An 18,765-nucleotide genomic window follows, 5' to 3' on the forward strand; every position below is an offset into this window, starting at 1 on the left:
CAGAGAGAGGAGACACAGAACCAGAAGCAGGCTCCAGGCTCTGAGCTAACTGCCAACACAGAGCCCGACGTGGGGCTCGAACCCACGAATGTGAGATCTGACCTGAGCCGAAGTCGGAGGCTTAACCGACTGAGCCACCTAGGCGCCCCAAAAACGTGGATTTCTGACAGAATAAGTAAGCTTGGCTCAAATGTGCAATACACCTGGCTTCAAGTTCAGGAGAAGTTATTAAAAAAAAAAAAAAAGAAAGGAAGAAGAAGAAAAGAAAAAACAGTAAAATGAATTCTTATGAATTGAATCTCTTTAAGTATAACAGGGGAGCTTAATAATGAAACTAAATAATCCTTCATTTGTTTAGGTAATCTCTACATCCAACGTGGGGCTCAAACTCACCACCGTGAGATCAAGAGTAGCATGCTCTTTAGACTGAGCCAGCTAGGTGCCCCTATTGATAATTCTTCTGAATGTAAAAATCATTTATCTCCAATGTATATGAATTTTATAAAGTTTTATTCCCATGTGCTGGTGTTTGTTTTTTAAAATATAATATTTATAAATATATTTTACATGTGCATTGAAAAAACTGGAAGCAAATACAGTAAAATGTTAACAGCAATTATCTCTAGGGGATGAGATTCTGAATGTTTTATATATTTTACTATAGGGTTTACTAAGATGCTATAATTTAGAAAAGTTACCTTTTCCAGAATATAAAAATAATATATGTTCATTTAAAACATCAAGGAAATAGGTATAAAGAGGAAAATTAACATGATATGGGATCTTCTTAATTCAAAGGTCATATTTCATAGAAAAGATTCTGACCAAAATAAGTTAAAATTAATATTCAGTTTTCAGCTCTTTAGATAAACCATGAGTCTCCCAGAAGGATTTTCCAATCTCCTAATTGGAAAATCATGCTTCCTTTCCCACAAGTTAACTGACAAATCAATACATATTTGGGAGAGGGAGGACACTATGTCCTGGTTGGATTACAATAATTTTGGAAGTCTATTCCCACCTTGGCTTACTTGCCAGGGCAACAATTTGTCACGGAAGGGGTAGGGAACAATATCTCAGGTCTCCTCAAAGAGAAGAGGGAGGGTCAGGGGACATGGGAGCCCAGCAGGGCATTATTTGACATGTCCAATGTCAGTGGGGCAGGCAGGATGCTGCTTAAAGATGGATCATTCCCTGGCCAGGGTTTCACACTCCAACAGATCTCAGGAATTACCTGGGGCCTCAAAATAGAGATTTCTAGATTTTGAATAAGATGCGTACAATTTCACTATCACAGTAAGAAACTAGTAGCAAAGATAAAATGCACTACATGTATCAACATAAGATATTACACACCACAAAAAATTAAAATATGTTGATTCTGTGTTCATAGTTTAAATGAAATCTTTGATAAAAGAACACAAAATACTATGTCCATAATGTGATTACAAGTGTGTGCATAACAACTACTCATATACACATACAAGGATCAAATAGGACATAAAACCCTGTAAATAGCTGAAATGAGGTAATAATGAGGCACTGTGTAGTTCTTTATCATTCCATTCTTTGGTTAATAGAGTTATGTATAAATCAAAACATTCAAAATTAATTAAAAACAGTACATACAGATAAGTGAGGGAACAAGAGCTGTGGACCTCACAAATCAAGTCTTTGTCAAAATTCCTAAATTCAAGGGTGAAACACACTAGAGAATCAAAGAAAAAGATCGCTCTCTGTTACACAATAACCATCAGTTTGAGGGTTCCTGACATTTTGGTCAGTTGTACAGCATATCCACTAGGGGTCGCCATTATGTTTAAATAGTGATGATAAAGATTTAATAAGTTTCAGAAAAAACAGATTTTAATTTCTTTTACAACACAAAGCCTTCCTTCTCAGTGATCAACACATACATAATTTATCATTTTCTGGCAAAGGCAGTCTTTCATGATGCCATTGTTTGAACATAGATATTAACAGTGATAACTTGAAAAAGAAGCTATGCAAAATTTCCATTCAGAAAGATGGAAGAAAGCCAATTTCAGCTTCTTATCTTTCAACTCTGCCTATGATTTAACAGATACTCTCACCTGTAAGAGTAACAGAGTAGAGCAGGATGTGCTCTGAGAACCAAACAACATAATAATGCAACTTCTTAGAGTAAACAGAGCATATTCACTGGTCTTGGTGCTGGTGTTCAGAGAAGAAATTACGTAAGTGATCACCAATTTATTTGTATCTTTTACACTGTGGAATGTACTGAGAAGGGAAAAATCAAGGCTCGCAGAATGGGCAGTTTAGTTTGTATTAGAGTTTCAGGGAAGGTCTGTTAATAGGAGACACTGATGTAGGCTTTAGGTAGGCAGAGAGAAGGAAAAGCCACTTTCTACAAAAGCATGGTATTTGCAGAAGTCCAGTGAGGTAGAAAACCTTGACAAGAGTAAGAAAGACTGGTAGGCACAGTGAAAGAGATGGAGCGCTACAAAATGAGGCTGAAAGAAAAGCCTTCACGCTGAAGGGATTTAAAAGGGAAATGACAGAATAACAATGATAACATTTCTACAGCTCTTTAAACTTTCATAACACCATCTCATTTTACAATAACATTATCTGATAGACACCATTAAGGAAGCAGAACACCCATCACAGATTAAATTTATTTTTCTATACTGAAAGAATGCCAATAATCACCTTGAATTACTTGGGAAATCTTCCCTTTAGAGCAAAAGGAGCCCTAGCCTGCCTTCACAAGGATGGGTGATAAACCTCACTGCCTGGGGAAAGGGGCCAGAGAATGAGCGTTTGCATTTGGAGTCTGGAAAAGGGGCCACCTTCCTGATTCCTAGAGTTGAATTCCGGGAGAAAGGGGAGGAAGGGGTCCTGGGTCTGTGAAGTGGCAGATGTCTGAAGAGATCCTGAGCCAGAGCTTCCTGGGCCCCTGAGGAAATGGTTGAGCACAGAGCTAAAAGAGCACAGTATCAAGAGCTCTGTCCTGAGAGTTCACACGGGGGACCCTGGCTGAGCTGAGCAGAGACACACTCCTGCTCCGAAGCAGGCTCAGCAGCGGGTACCACTGCTCACGGGTGACTACTGGTGTTGAAAGCACCCCATGAGGCACTGAAAAGCAGCAGCAGACTATGGGGCCCTTCCCCTTTGGGGGGAGCAGTACTGACTACCTCTTCTGCGCCAGCTGTCTCCCACAGGGTCCTTGAACAATTCAGAGAAGCCCCCAGAGGAAGATAGGAGACTTCCTTCTGATAGGGGATGTGGAAACAAACATGACTGCAATGTGCGTCCACTCCGGATTCTAATACTATCAGAACCTAGCAAACGAGAGAGCAGCACTGGGACTAGAATAAAACATTCTGAGTTCTTTCCATTAGGATGTGATCCTTATTCGGGAAGGAACTTCTAACTCAAAACGGGATAGAAAAAATAGATCCCACCCGTGCCCCTCCAACCCACACACACACACAGAGGCATGCTGCCTACTTAATATTTATATACTTGAAAATGTTCTGAAGCATTCCAAAATGCCATTCCTGATGGTTTTAAGTTCATGTCCTTTTGAATTTTCATAGTATGTTGTTTAGAACTCTCTTACAATACTTATTTTATGTATCTTTTATAATCCTCATTTGTATAACTGACTTATGTCTCCTACTATAACATAAATAACTCCAGGTCAGAGTCTGGTCTTAATTCATCTTGTATTTCCTGCAGTAATTGGCTCTGGGTCTCATAGTGTAGGCACCCAAAATTTTGGTTAAAACAAATAATTAAGGGGCGCCTGGGTGGCTCAGTCGGTTGGGCCTCCGACTTCGGCTCAGGTCAGATCTCACATTCGTGGGTTCGAGCCCCGCGTCGGGCTCTGTGCTGGCAGTTGGCTCAGAGCCTGGAGCCTGCTTCTGGTTCTGTGTCTCCTTCTCTCTCTGCCCCTTCCCCTCTCAGGCTCTGTCTCTCTCTGTATCAAAAATAAATAAAACATTAACAAAAATTAAAAAAAAATAATTAAGATCTTTATCCATCTCCTCAACTCCAGCAATGCTAGTGAGTAGCTAGGGAAAACAGACAAAAATGGAAAGATACCATTTTAAAGGATGTGGTTAAATGTTAATCTGACAAGTCTGCTTATTTGTGTATCTCTAAGCCATGCAAATTTTATGCCAAAAAAAAAAAAAAGCGCCTTTCACCATTTTCATGCTTATGCAAAGTCATTGAGAAAAACAGGGTAGTAAACTAATGATTAGTAGAGGGGAGGAGGGAAGGGGGATGGGTGAAATAGGTGATGGGGCTTAAGGGGGGGCACTTGTCATTATGAGCTTGGGTGATTAAAATAAAAACTTAAAGAGAGAAAAATAGGGTCACAGACTATCCTCAAGCGGGGTTATCAGAGGCTTCAGAGCATACAACTTTAACTCGGTCATATACACAGTTTCAAAGGCAGGGCTGAGCGGAGAAGGAGAACAGTGAGGAGAAGGGTGTGTACAGACAGGAGAACTGGCGAGCAAATACCCTCTAGCAAAATAAGCAGTGATCACAAAAGAAATCCAAGTCTGGGAAAAACCTCTGGGTCGCATATTACCAGGACAAGCTACAGAAAGTCAACACATAACCAAATTCATAAACTGATAGGTCTTCTCCCCCAAAAGGGCAGTAGGTGAGGGACTGGGGAAAAAAATAATCTGCAAACCCAGACCAAGAGGGGACATGGAAAAGGTGAGATTCTATTCTAAAGCCAAGAGACAAACACAATTAAATGAAGTGAAAGACAGTGGGACAAAAGCTAAGGATAAAGAAGGAAAACGCATATACAAAGGCTGCAAACAATTTCAAATACAGGAAGACAGAATGGACTGTTTACATCAGTGGCATCAGAAACAGAAGCTGTAGTGATGTCCTAAAGCAAGAAACATGGGCCCCAAAGAAGATGCCACTACTGAGCTTCAAGGGCAATTTTAAATAGCGAAGAGAGAGAACAGACCTTCCTGAAGGAGGGAGGTCTCCCAGTTTGAACATGTGAATCAGGCTGTTTTGGAGACCACATGATCAGATTGCTGGTGAACACTGAAAATGAATTACTATGGTCTTTGAGGTCTTTCAGTTCGGTAGAAATTATCTTTATGCAAATTTTGAAGAATGCTTACATAGAAATCTTAAGATAAAAAATCTTGAGGGGCATCTGGGTGACTCAGTTGGTTGTGTGTCCAGCATCTGACTCTTGATTTTGGCTCAGGTCATGATCCCAGGGTCATGGGATAGGCCCTGCATCGGGGTCCACATTGAGCGTGAAGCCTGCCTAGGATTCTCTCCTTCCCTCCCTCTGTCCCTCTCCCCTGCTTGCACACACTCTCTTTCTCTAGAATAGAAAAATAAATAAAAATTAAAAAAAAGAACTCTGATTAAAGATGGCAGAATGAACACTTCTATCTGTCACTACTCCTTCCCAAAATGCCACCAGAATGATGGTGAAGGCCTATAGCAGAACAAGAAAACAGTTCAGATACATGCAGGAAGAAAGCACTAAGAGCTGTCTCTACAAAAATAATAAAACTAATGATAATTTTAAGAAAAAGAAAAAAATATATAATCTTAGTAAAGCAAATGGCTTGGCTGTGAATATTTACATGATGATAATAATCTAAGCACAGAGTTTCCTCAGCTGCCACTAAGGTGTTGGTCCTTCTGAAGAAGCTAAGGCCAGCTTGGGGTGAGGCCCTCACTTTATCAGGTGACTAGCACCAGGCCTGGCAGCGCCCACTCAGCACCCTCCCACAGCACTGCCTCCATCCGGGACCCTGCCTGCATCTGCTTAGCTTTCACCCTATACGATGACGAGGTGATTGTCATGGAGGAGATCAATGCCTTCATTAAAACAGCAGGTGTAGGGGTGCCTGAGTGGCTCAGTGATTAATTAAGTGGCTGACTTTGGCTCAGGTCATAATCTCACAGTTCACGGGTAAAAGCCCTGCACCAGGCTCTGTTCTGATGGCTTGGAGCACAGAGCCTACTTCAGATTCTGTGTTTCCCTCTTTCTCTCTCTCTCTGCCCCTCCCTAGATTGTGCTCTCTCTCTCTCAAAAATGAATAAACGTTAAAAAAATTTTTTTAAAGCAACAGGTATAAATGCTGAATCTTTCGGGCTTATTTGCAAAGGCCCTGGCCAATGCCAACTTTGGGAGCCTCATCTGCTACGTAGGGGCTGGTGGACCTGCACCAGCAGGAAGTCCTGCTCCCACTACCATGGCTGCCCTAGCTGAGGAGTAGAAAGCAGAAGCAAAGAAAGAAGAATCAGAGGAGTCTGATATGACATTGGCTTTGGTCTTTTTGACTAAAGCTCTTCTGTAACCTCTTCAATAAAAAACTGAACTCCTTAAAAAAAAATGTAAGCACTGAATGCCAATTTAACAACAGTAATATGTTAAGCATACGGCTCAGAATGAGTATGAGATGGGAGATGTGAAGGCAGGAGTAAAGGGGTATGTGGTGTCTATGCGGTTGAGAGACTATTATGTAAGAGAGAGATTCTAATCTTTTGTAGTAGGAAATAAATAATGGCTCAAATTGGGGAAAAAAAAAAAAGGGAAGAAATAGTAGTAAAATGTTACTCAGAAACACAGAGGTAAATATCAGAAGAAACAATTAAATGAGTTGAAAGAATCCATTTCTAGAGAAGAAGACACTGCCCATTTTTGTTGTTATAAACCTTGTAGTCCTATTTGACTATTTAATATAGATTCATTAATTTCATTTAAAAATAAACATAAATTAAATAGAAATGCCAAATCTCACATGCAAACCAAAATACGCTGCAGAGCCTCCTGGAGTAGAAGCAGGTCAGATTAAAAGGTTTACTGAGGGTAGAGACGAGCTGCCAGGTCACCACTCTCCCGTCAGCACAGTAAACCGTCTCTTCCATTACTTGACAACTTCCATCTCCATAGACGTTTACTAAAAAAGATACTGGAGATTCTAAATGCCCTTTCTGTTCAGTTCTACAAACATTTCTAGAACATATACTATACATCAGGCCCTAACGCTAGAAACTGGGGACATGAAGAATAAAAATAATTACGAGAAAGAGTTTTCCTGAGTTTAAAGACTTTAAGAATCTAGCAGGGGAGGAAGACACATGAAGAAACCACAATCAAGGAGACAGAGAGTTTAAAAATTTCGCTCAGATAAAGGCAGTGGGGGCTGTTTTGACAGGGCTGGCCAAGGAGGGCTTCTCGGTGGCAGTCCTAGATGGACACACCTAGTAGAGTACGGGGGTGAGCCAGGGCAGAGGGGGGTCCTGGGCAGACTCATCAGCCTTGTCTGACACGGTCTCCTGGTGTCTCCATAGCACTTGGAACCCTGGAGGCACTTGGTAAATACGTGCTGTCCTAAGGTTCTGTCCCTGTGCCATCAGAGTAAATTCTTTTCCATGAAAGCTAGCTGAAATACCAGTTACTTGTATCCAAAGTATCTTGACTTAAAGATTAGACCCAGGATCAGCCCAGGGAAATTGCCTCCCTACATAAAACTTTCCATTTTTCTACAACCTTAAGAATGGGCAAAAGTAATTACTTTACAGAGGAGTTAGAGTGCCTGTGGTATGAAATTTCAACTCTTTGGACCATGCCAGAAGTTACTTTGTGGCCCTTCTCCCTGGACATCTGCTAACTGAGGTGTGTGAGCAGCTCTCTAGGCAGGCCCAGTAGTTTCCATAGTAAAAGATGTGCTATCTATAGGCCATTCATTTCAGAGAGGCCACAGCTCGGATGAGGAGATGTGAACCTGCCAAAGCTTCCTTTCTCCCATGCCGTTCAGTGTGAGAGCTTCTTGAGTCTCTGAACACGATCTGAACCTTTATAAAGACACGTATTTCTCATAGAATATGGCTCTCCATTTACCAGATAAAAATGTGGTTTTTGTTTAACTAAAACCACAATCAATTCCAATGATGGGAGACTTAAGTAATATGACACATCAGATTTTTGTCATATAGTGAGTTCAGAATCTAACCCCTGTGATACCACTGAACTATACCATGCTTATTATTAACCAATATTGTCCTTACTCAAATTTCCATTATTTCTTTTCTTTTTCTTAAACATTTATTTTGAGAGAGTGCAAATGGGGAGGGATAGAGAGAGGGAAATAGAGGATCCCAAGCAGGCTCTGCACTAACAGGCTGATAGCAGCAAGCCCAATGTGAGGCTCAAACTCATGAACGGCAAGATCATGACCCGAGCTGAAGTTAGATGCTCAACTGACTAAGCCACCCGGGCGCCCCTCTTCCACTATTTAATTTCTAGTATCTTCTTCAACCTGTGTTCTCCTGTACATCTTTCCATTCTCCCGCTATGTTGTTAAAATTTTTAAATCTTATTTTAAAGACATATTTAATATTTGAGAAAAAAATCTAAAACATAAATAAATAAGCAATCTAAGATAATTTCAATTCCAAATAAATTCGACACAGGAGATCATTTGCTGGAGCGCCTGGATGGCTCAGTCAGTTAAGCGTCCGACTTCGGCTTGGGTCATGATCTTGCCGTTCATGAGTTTGAGGCCTGTGTTGGGCTCTGTGCTGAGAGCTCAGAGCCTGGAGCCTGTTTCAGATTCTGTGTCTCCCTCTCTCTCTGCCTCTCTCCCTGCTTGCGCTCTGTCTCTGTCTCTCAAAAACAAATAAATATTAAAAATAATAATAATTTTTCAAAAAAGAAAATCATTTGCTAAATTTTTAGATAAGCCTAAAAACATAATTGTTTCTGTAATACAATGCTGCAGGGAGTATTAATTTTTTTATTTCAAAAGAGATTAGTGAAGAATACTACTTTTATCTACTACACTCAAGTAGCCACCTTCACAATGAAGTTTCTCACTACTAAATTAATGAGATTTAACAAGGTAACAGAGTTTAGAAGATTTTCTTTCCAAAAGGAAGATTTAGGAAATTCTTAGCAAAAACATTAAAATAAATTTTATTTCACATAATTCTATATCAGACATTAAATTAGTAAGTTTAAAACTTGCATTTCAATGTTGTTAAAAGAAATCAAACTAAATGCTTTCCTCAAAATCTACAAAGATATTTGGGGTAAATACTCCATGGGGTAATCTCTTCTTTTGCTACAGAACCTACATGATATAGATTATCCAGCCCTACATACAATCCCATTTTAGAACAGACATGAATAGATTAAGATCAGAGGGGCCAAGTGATGAGCACAAAGGCAGAGAATTCGCCACTAAGAAACCCTCCCTAAAGTATGTAACTGCTCTTGGATGGACCATAGGAAGAAGATTAAACTGAGGAAGGAGTGAGATGTATGAGGAAAACAGTGAGCAAAGGATAAAGTACTGTTAACTACATAAGACAGTAACTGAGAATTAGGGGGGGGGGGGTATGTAAACAAGGTGGTACTACAACGGAAGACCGAGAGTAACCATAATCAGTACTAAAGCATTTATAAAGTACCTGTGTTGTCTGGGAGGAGACAAGAGGTCTAATAACTCTAGACAGTTTAGATTGTTTAAAAAGCCTTAGGATAAAAAACACTACAGGGACAATGACAGTCACTAATGATAAAAGGAACAATTCACAAAGAAGACATAATCATGTGTATCTAGTAACAGCTCTATTTCTGACTTTGTAAACTTATTTATATTTTAATTATTTTATTTTACTTTTTTCACCGTGGTGACTGTACTCTTTAATTCACATCCCTTATTTCCCTGATTCCCCCACCTACCTCCCCTTTGGAAACCATCAGTTTGTTCTCTATAGTTAAGAGTCTGTTTCTTGGCTTCTGTGTGTGTCTCTCTCTTTCTCTTTGCTCATTTGTCTCTTAAATTCCACATACAAGTGAAATCATATGGTATTTATCTTTCTCTGACTGACTTATTTCACTTAGCACTATACTCTCTAGCTCCATCCATGTTGTTGCAAATGGCAAAATTTCATTCTTTTTTTATGGCTGAATAATATTCCTGTGTGTGTGTGTGTGTGTGTGTGTGTGTGTGTGTGTATCACATTTTCTTTATCCATACATCGACCCATGGACATTTGGACTGCTTCCATAATTTGGCTATTGTAAAAAAAATGCTGCTATAAACATAGGGGTACCTATATCCCTTAATTAGTGTTTTTGTATTTTAAGGGTAAATACCCAGTAGTGTCAATGTTGGATCATAGGATAGTTCTGTTTTTTATTTTCTGAGAAACCTCCATACTGTTTTCCACAATGGCTACACCAATCTGCATTCCCACCAACAGTGCAAAAAGGTTCCTTTATCTTTACATCCTTGCCAACACTTGTTGTTTCTGGTGTTTTTGATTTTAGCCATTCTAATAAGTGTGAGGTGATATCTCACTGTAGTTTTGATTTACAATTCCCTAATGATCAGTGATATTGAGGTTCTTTTCATGTGTCTGTTGGCCATCAGGATGTCTTTGGGACAGACATTTGTCTGTTCATGTCTTCTGCCCATTCTTTAAAAATTTTTTTTAAATTTTTTTAACATTTATTTTTCAGAGACAGAGCGTAAGCGGGGGGTGGGGGGTGGGGGGGGAGTGCAGAGACAGAAGGAGACACAGAATCTGAAGCAGGCTCCAGGCTCTGAGCAAACATTCAGCACAGAGCCTGATGCGGGACTCGAACTCATGGACCATAAGATCATGACCTAAGCCAAAGTTGGAAGCTTAACCAACTGAGCCACCAGGTGCCCCTTAAATTTTTTGTAAATGTTGTATTATTTAGTTTTGAGAGAGAGAGAGAGAGCATGCATGCGAGAGCATGAGCATGAGTGAGGGAGGGGCAGAGAGAGAGGGAAACACAAAACCTGAAGCAGCTCCAGGCCCGACTCAGGACTCAAACTCCTGAACAGTGAGACCATGAGCTGAGCCAAAGTTGGACACTTAACCGACTGAGCCACCCAGGTGCCCCTCTTCTGCCCATTTTTAATTGGATTATTTGGTTTTTGGATACTGAGTTGTATCAGTTCTTTATATATTTTGGAAACTAACCCTTTATCAGATATGTCATTTGCAAATATCTTTTCCCATTCAGGAGGTTACCTTTTAGTTTTGTTAATTATTTCTTCCACTGTGCAGAAACTTTTTATTTTGATGTAGTCTTAATAGTTTATTTTTGCTTTTATTTCCCTTGCCTCAAGAGACATATATCTAGAACAATGTTGCTATGGCTGATGTCAGAGAGATTACTGTTTGTACTCTCTTCAATGATTTTTATGGTTTCAGGTCTCACATTTAGGTCTTTAATCCATATTGAGTTTACTTTTGTATAGGGTGGTCCAATTTCAATCTTTTGCATGTTGCTGTTCAGTTTTCCCAACACCACTTGTTGAAGAGACTGTCTTTTTCCCACTGTATATTCAGTTCTCATTCATAGAAGATTAATTGTCCATAGAATTGTGGATTTATTTCTGGGTTTTTTGTTCTATTCCACTGATCTATGTATCTATTTTTATGCCAGTACCATACTGTTTTAATTACTACTGCTTTGTAATAACTTAAAATCTGAATTGTGATACCTTTGTAGTTTTTTCTTTTTCAAGATTGCTTTGGCTAATTGAAGTTTCTTGTGATTCCATACAAATTTTAGGATTGTTTGATCTACTTCTATAAAAAAAAAAGCTGTTGTTATTTTTGATAGGGATTGCTTTGGGTAGTAGAGCTATTTTAAAAATATTAATTCTGGGGCACCTAGGTGGCTCAGTGAGTTGAGCATCTGACTCTTGATTTCAGCTCAGGTCCTGATCTCATGGTTTTGTGGTTTCGAGCCCTGCATTGGGCTCCACACTGATGTCATGGAGCCTGCTTGGGATTCTCTCTTCCCCCTCTCTCTCTGCCCCTCCCCCACTTGAATTCTCTCTTTCTCAAAATAAACTTAAATTAAAATATATATAAATATTTAAAAAATATCAATTCTTCCAACCCATGAGCATGATTCCATGCTCTTTTCATTTCTTTGTATCATCCTCCATTTCTTTTATCAGCAATTCATAGTTTTCAGAATACAGGTCTTTCACCTCTTTGGTTAAATTCACTCCTAGATATTTTATTGGTTTTGGCAAAATTGTAAATGGGACTGTTAATTTTACTTTCTGTTGCTTCATTATTAGTATGTAGAAATGCAACAGATTTCTATACATTAATCTTATATCCTGTGACTTTACTAAACTCATTTATCAGTCCTAGTAGTTTTTTGGCGGTCTCTAGGGTTTCTATAGGGTATCATGTCATATGTAGGTAGTAAGACTTCTACTTCTTCCTTACCAATCTAGATTCATTTTATTTCTTTATGTTATCTAACTGCTGTGGCTAGGACTTCTCGTAATACGCTGAATAAAAGTGGTGAGAGTGGACATCCTCATCTTGTTCTTAGTACTGTTGCTTTAAAAAATATAAAGCAAAACTTGACAGAACTACAAGGAAAACTGACAAATACCCAGTCATGGGACAGATGTTTCAATATACTTCTGTTAGAAATGACAGATCAACCTGTCAGAAAGTTACTAAGAATAGAAAATACCTTAAAAATAAAATTAATTACTTTGAAATAATGGGCAAGAACCATCCATCCATTCAACACATAAAACGCAAGTAGTTACAGAAATGTACTAAATACTAGCTGTGTGGTAACAAATAAAGAAGACTTAATTTTGTATCAGCAGGTTTTCTGACCACAGTGAAATTAAGAAACACTTATCTTAGGAAAGAAGGCAGAAAATCTAGCACATCCAACTCAGGAAGTGCAGAAAGAGTACAAAAGAGTAAACGAAAAGTACAAGGAAGAAAATACACACGGAAGCCGAAAATAATAGGCGGCTCTTTCTGCCCACAGGTCCTGTCCCCATGCTTTAATAAAACCACTTTTTAGCACAGGGGTGGGGGTGGGGGGAGGAGCCCCAAAATAATAAACCAGAAAATAAAGACATACTTAAAAGGTTCAACAAAACCAAAGGCCTATTCTTTGCAAAGACAAATTCCTTTTTTTTTTTTTAATGTTTATTTATTTTTGAGAGAGAGAGACAGAGCATGATTGGGGAAGGGGAAGAGAGAGAAGGAGATGCAGAATCTGAAGCAGGCTCCAGGCTCTGAGCTGTCAGCACAGAGTGCAACGTGAGGCTCGAACTCAAGAACTGCGAGATCATGACCTGAGCCGAAGTCAGATACTTAATTGACTGAGCCACCCAGGCACTCCTGAAAAGGCAAACTTCTGGGAAGACTCATCGAGAGAAGAAAGAGATCCAAGTAAACAGTGTAAACAAACAGTGTGTGTGTGTACATGTATGAAGGGGTTGGTTGGCGTGGTAGGGATGGTGTGTGGAAGTCATAGATGTAATGGATGTGTTGAAATGGAGGTTTCTTTAAGTTATATAAATGGAGATGTTAAGTGTGTAGCTGGATCTATGGGTCGGAAGCTTAGGAGAGACAGGAGTTTAAAATACATATTTTGGAGTTACTTGTATTTAAATGATAAAGCCACAGGTATGGCTGAAATACTCTAGTGAGATAGAGCATTGGTTCTCGAAGTGCGGTGACTGGACCAGCAACCTCAACATCACCCGGGAATTTAACAGAAATGCAAATTCTCGGGCCCCAACCTGGACTTATTGAATCAGAAACGCTGAGAATGGGGTCCTTCAATCTGTGTACTGGCAAGCCCTCCAGTGACTGTGATGCAGGCAGTAGTCAGTGAGCCGCTGCCACAGAGTGAGACATCAAGACGGCCTGGGCCCTTTTGAAAATTCCAACATTTAACAGAGGAGGACGAGCTGTCAAGGATGACTAGGACGAGGAGAGTAAGAAAATGAAGGGTGAGTTTCAAAAGGAGTGTTTCGAGAGGTAGAGTGGCAACTTCCTCTGTGATGCTCCTTAAAATAGTTCTAGCAGGACTGGAATGGGCTGAGAAGTGAGGAGTTGAGAAAATAAAGACAGTAAGTAAGTATAGACAGCTTGGAGCAGTTTGATCACAAAGGGGAAGCAGATTGGGTGTAAATGGAAGAGGTTAACAAGGGAGGATTTTTTTTTTTAGCAGAACAGTAGCAAGCACGATGGACTGCTGAGGGAAGAATCTGGTTGGGAGGGAGAGAGTGAGTGTATAAAGAGCCGGGAACTGGAGGCCATGGCAAGGGCACACTGAGGGGGCGGGGCAGCAGGAGCATCTCAGACTTACAGTCTTAGAACTGCTGGACTGGGTGACAGTAAAAAGCAGACCAACTTTTAGTTGGTTTTATTAGTGCTTTCTAAATTTTTACAGATACTGCACGCCTTATTGCCTATACCAGGGGCAGCCCACTCACTCCCACTGCCTTGTCCTTCGTGTCACTGGATAACATACGGTCTCTGAAAAAGGAAGAGGAAACGGGATCCAAAGCCCAGGCGGAAGTCCTGGCCTTGGATAAGAGGAACAGATTACCTTTCTAAACAGAAGGAAGGAGGTGAACATGATGGGCACACATGTGGGAAGTCTGAATTCTGATAGCAGGAAGCTGAAGGAGGTATCATCAAATGGCTTCTATTTTCTGCATGAGATCATCTGCAAGACCCTTCGTACTGTGGAACAGCTATGTTCCATTCTCTTGGCCTACCGCAATTAAGTGTCTGATCCGTGCTCACTGAACAGCCTTCGATTTGTGATGTAGTTCCCCATGTAGGCCTAGTCAAGGTGCAAGAATGTGCTGACCACATAGGCTTGAGTATGTCTCGGTGGTTTCTCATAGGAAACTGATAAACTGGTTTTAAACATGATTTGGTTTCTATATAGGCTGACTACAGATAACAGACAGACAGGGTCCTTTTTTATACTGACCCTATTTCTTGGTCCTATTTCTTATTGAGTTATTTTCTCAGGATCCAATTGCTTTTTTACAAAGTGACTAAAGTAAATCTTGGTCCTACGGGGGCCTGGGCCAGATCCACATTTAAGCAGCCAGAGTACTCCTCTTCTCTGTCATGCCCTGCTCAGCAAAAGCTGGCTTTTCATTAGTTGTCACTGGCCCAATTTCTACCTCTTCTTCTCAATTCCTTTTGGCATCTGTCTGTTCATTAAGATATTGCTGTCACTGCGCTGACCTACTAGTTTTCGCAGGGAGGAATTTTCAGGAAATAAAACAAGAGTGAAATATATTAGTATATCACCATTATTCATTTTCTTGTTCTATTAATCATCCAGTATTTACAGACCATATACCCCGTGCAAGGCTTAATATTAGAACTACGGGGAATACAAAGTCCACAAGGTATTCACAATCCAGAAATAAAAGTAATTAGCTCCACAAAGAACAGGCTTGAGGAAATGGGACTTCGATTACAGGGGAGGAGTTAGAAATAAAGAAAAATCCCCCATAGTAAAAGTGATTAAAGTAGAAATAGGCTATCAAAGGAAATCCTCAAATCCGAGTAACTTGAAAAAAAATATGAAGACTTAGAGACTGCCAGCCCTGCCTACAGGCAAAGGTTACAGCAAGCCCTCTGGAACTAAGCACACAATGACTCAGGACTGTCTGACATATAAAGAACCCGCCAGTCCCTTTGCAGAAGGAGTAAGTGAATTAATAGACAAGTTTATTAGGGTTCTTACCCCCAAATCCTCAGGTACTGCAATCCTTGAGTGGCCTTGCAGTACGCAATCCGTCCGTTCATCCGTCTTACCTTCCCTGCCCTTGCTCCTCTCCACCACAGTTTGTACTCAGGCATAAATAAGACGCAGCTTTTCCATGACCTGGAATTGTCTGCCATTGAATCATGTCAGCTGTGCACACGCACACTCTCACCCAAGCTCTGTGTAAGTGATTTGATGACTTTGGTATTTTAAAAGTGCCTCGCACACAGCAGATGCTCAATTAAGATTCATTTCCTCCTTTCTTTCCTTCCGTTTTTTTTTCCTCCTCTGGTAAGGAAGGGAGGGAAAAAACAGGAACTAACAAAAGACAGATCTCCCGTAAGATGGTATTCTTTGGTGTTAAAAATACTGAAGAGATTTAAACCCCTTCTCATTGCCTACCTTGTGTCTGTGGGATGTAGGGAGACAGGAGTTTTGACCTTTTCTTTTCATATCCCTTCTGTGTGATGTCCCCTAAAATAGCAAGAAACAGAAATAGGTTATGCATTATTCTTACTCTGTGGTTGTTCACTGTAAAAATAAAATTAATTACAGAGTGTTATAGAATTACCACATAGAGAGAAGGAAAAAAATGTATAGTTCTTTGCCAAGGATTTTGCTATGTGTGATTTCCCACAGTCTTGGAGCCGACTCCTTGTGGAAAATTGTAGGGCTTGTCTCCACACCGAGCCAGCACAGCAATATGCTGCATACCATGTCAGAGATTCCCGAGTTCCTAGGCACCCCTCGTCTCCTTGGTATTTAAGATCGACCCAAATGGAATGCTGCAAAGCTGGCACACAAACGGTCTCTCCCAAGTTTGTCTGACCACATGAATGCAACTGGCATGGGAGGTACTCAACTATACTGCTATGGAACCACGCAAAATCAAAAGTCTAGTCCAGGGGAGGAGTCAAAGTTCAGACACTGGGGTGAGATACCTGAAAGGCCTCGCAGCGTCTTAGGAACTATGCTTGAACCAAGACTGGGATTCTCATATCCCCTCCCCTTGATTCACTGGGTTGTATAATTTAACCTTGTGAAAAAGGTTAAATTAAGAGAAGTATACTTGAAGCACACAAAAAAATACACATACAACAAATGCAGTAAGGATAAACTGATTAATAGAGAAAAAATCTGTGGTTGATGTGCCAAGAAATATGCTAGGTATTAAAGAAAGGGTAGCAGATGAATGGGTAGAGAGCAGGGTTAAAAGGAACAGGAAATAGAGGAGAACAAAAGTTAATTCAAGGGAGAATGAGTAATTCAAAGCTGGGGTAATAAATATATGTTGTGAGGTGACATGGTAGGGCATTGTTTTCTAAATTAGAAATTTTGGGGGCGCCTGGGTGGCTAAGTCTGTTAAGCGTCTGACTCTTGATTTTGGCTCTCGTCATGATCTCATGGTCACTTGTGAGATCCGTGCTGGGCTCCATGTGAAGCTGCTTGGGATTCTCTTTCTCTCTCCCTCTCCCCCTCCCTCACTCGTGGACCTGTGCACGCTCTCTCAAAAAAAAATAATTAAAAAAATTTTTTTAATTCAAAAAAAGTTTAAAGTGAAAATTTAGGGTAAAAAGTAAGTTACACATTGAAATTTACAACACTGATGGACACCGATTGAAAACCACGAGTGAGTGGTGAATGTCATTACCCTTTCACCTCAGCACATGACTGATGGAGTCAATGGCAGGGAGGCAGCAGGGCTCACTGAGGGGCCTAAGCAGGGGAGTGACACTTACAGGCTACACAGTGCAGCAAGTTAGTTCACTTTTCTTGGGGACAGTGAGACCAAGGGCAGAGGCCAGAGAGACTACCTGTTATCCTTATGCTACTACCTATAGTGATGTGGGCAAGCTAGGAGTAGCTTAAAGACAGTGGTAGAAGGGAGGAAAAGAAGTGAGTAAGTTAAGAGAGATATTAGGGAGAAAGACTGGACATGATTTGATGACTGGATGGATATGGGAGAGAAGGTTTCTGGCAGATGGTAGTGCTATTCTGTGACAGAGAAATACAGCAGCAAATGCAAGTTTGGTGGGCTGAAGAAAATGGGAGTTGAGCTTAGGAGAAGCCCATGAGACACACAAGGATGTGTCCAATCAGCAGCTGGACATATGGATCCAGAACTCAGGAAAGAGAGATATAGTTATGGAATGGTCAGAATATAGCTGAGAAATAAACAGATACAATCTTTTTGGAGTAATGTGGCAGTTTCTATCGAAATTTTGATCCGGCAACTGCATTTTTTGAATTTATACAATGACAATATTCACACAGGTGACAAAAATCAAATAAGAATATTGCCTGACCCATTTTTTGTAAGGAAAAAACTGGAAGGAGTCTAGATGCTTACATCATAGACCAACTATACCAGTGGCTTTCAACTGGGAATGGTTTTGTTCCCCAGGGGAGAACTGACAATGTCTAGAAATATTTTTGTCACAACTGGAGGAAGAGGTGCCCCTGGCATCTAAGGGATAGAGGCCAGGGATAATGCCAAGCATCCTGCAATCCACTGGACAGTCCCACAGTGAAGAATCAGCCGATCCAAAATGTCAAGAGTGTTAAGGAATAGAAACCCTGGTCTGCATAATACTTATGGGCAGCTATTCCAAATGTATTGGCACGAGAAGATATCTAAAATACAGAAAGGGTAAAAACACAAGTTGCAGAATAGTGACTATAACAGGATCTAATTTTGTAAAAAAAAAAAAATGGCAATAGGTATGTTTGCATGTATATAGAAAATAGTCTGGAAGGCTACATATACATTAAATAAATGTTGATCCTTTGGACAACGGGGATATAAGGGGTTTCACTTGTTTTATATACGTTATCAGAGTTTGATTAAAAAAACAAGACAGTGATTTGCATAATCTCAAAAATAAAGATTTTTTTCTCATTAAGAATGAATGGTTCTATAAATATGTATTTGTAAGCACAGTAAGATGGTCATGGTATATACATATATATATGTATATATATATATAACAGGAAAAAAGGTAAGATACTAAACAGTTTACACAGTATATTCAATTTTTAGAATAATAATAGTTTTATACATGCAAACGTATGCATAAAGAAAATCTGGAGTTTTATACACCAAAATATTAACAATGGCTAGCTACAGCTTGCAAGGTTATGATTGA

The 18,765-nt window shown here is 40.0% G+C and overlaps 1 protein-coding gene and 1 pseudogene across 4 annotated transcripts in view; one reads left to right on the top strand and one right to left on the bottom strand.

Annotated features, from left to right (window-relative positions):
* Positions 1-18,765, bottom strand: part of DIP2B (disco interacting protein 2 homolog B) — a 224,119-nt gene that overhangs the window by 100,078 nt on the left and 105,276 nt on the right. For all 4 annotated transcript variants that reach the window (XM_029954849.1, XM_029954847.1, XM_029954848.1 and 1 more), the window contains exon 2: positions 16,022-16,093. In XM_029954849.1, coding sequence (XP_029810709.1) covers positions 16,022-16,093 — 72 coding nt within the window. The remainder of the gene's footprint in view (positions 1-16,021; positions 16,094-18,765) is intronic.
* LOC115303919 lies at positions 4,714-6,337 on the top strand (annotated as a pseudogene).

This window comes from Suricata suricatta, chromosome 10 (assembly GCF_006229205.1).
Source record: "Suricata suricatta isolate VVHF042 chromosome 10, meerkat_22Aug2017_6uvM2_HiC, whole genome shotgun sequence".
Classification (NCBI taxonomy): domain Eukaryota; kingdom Metazoa; phylum Chordata; class Mammalia; order Carnivora; family Herpestidae; genus Suricata; species Suricata suricatta.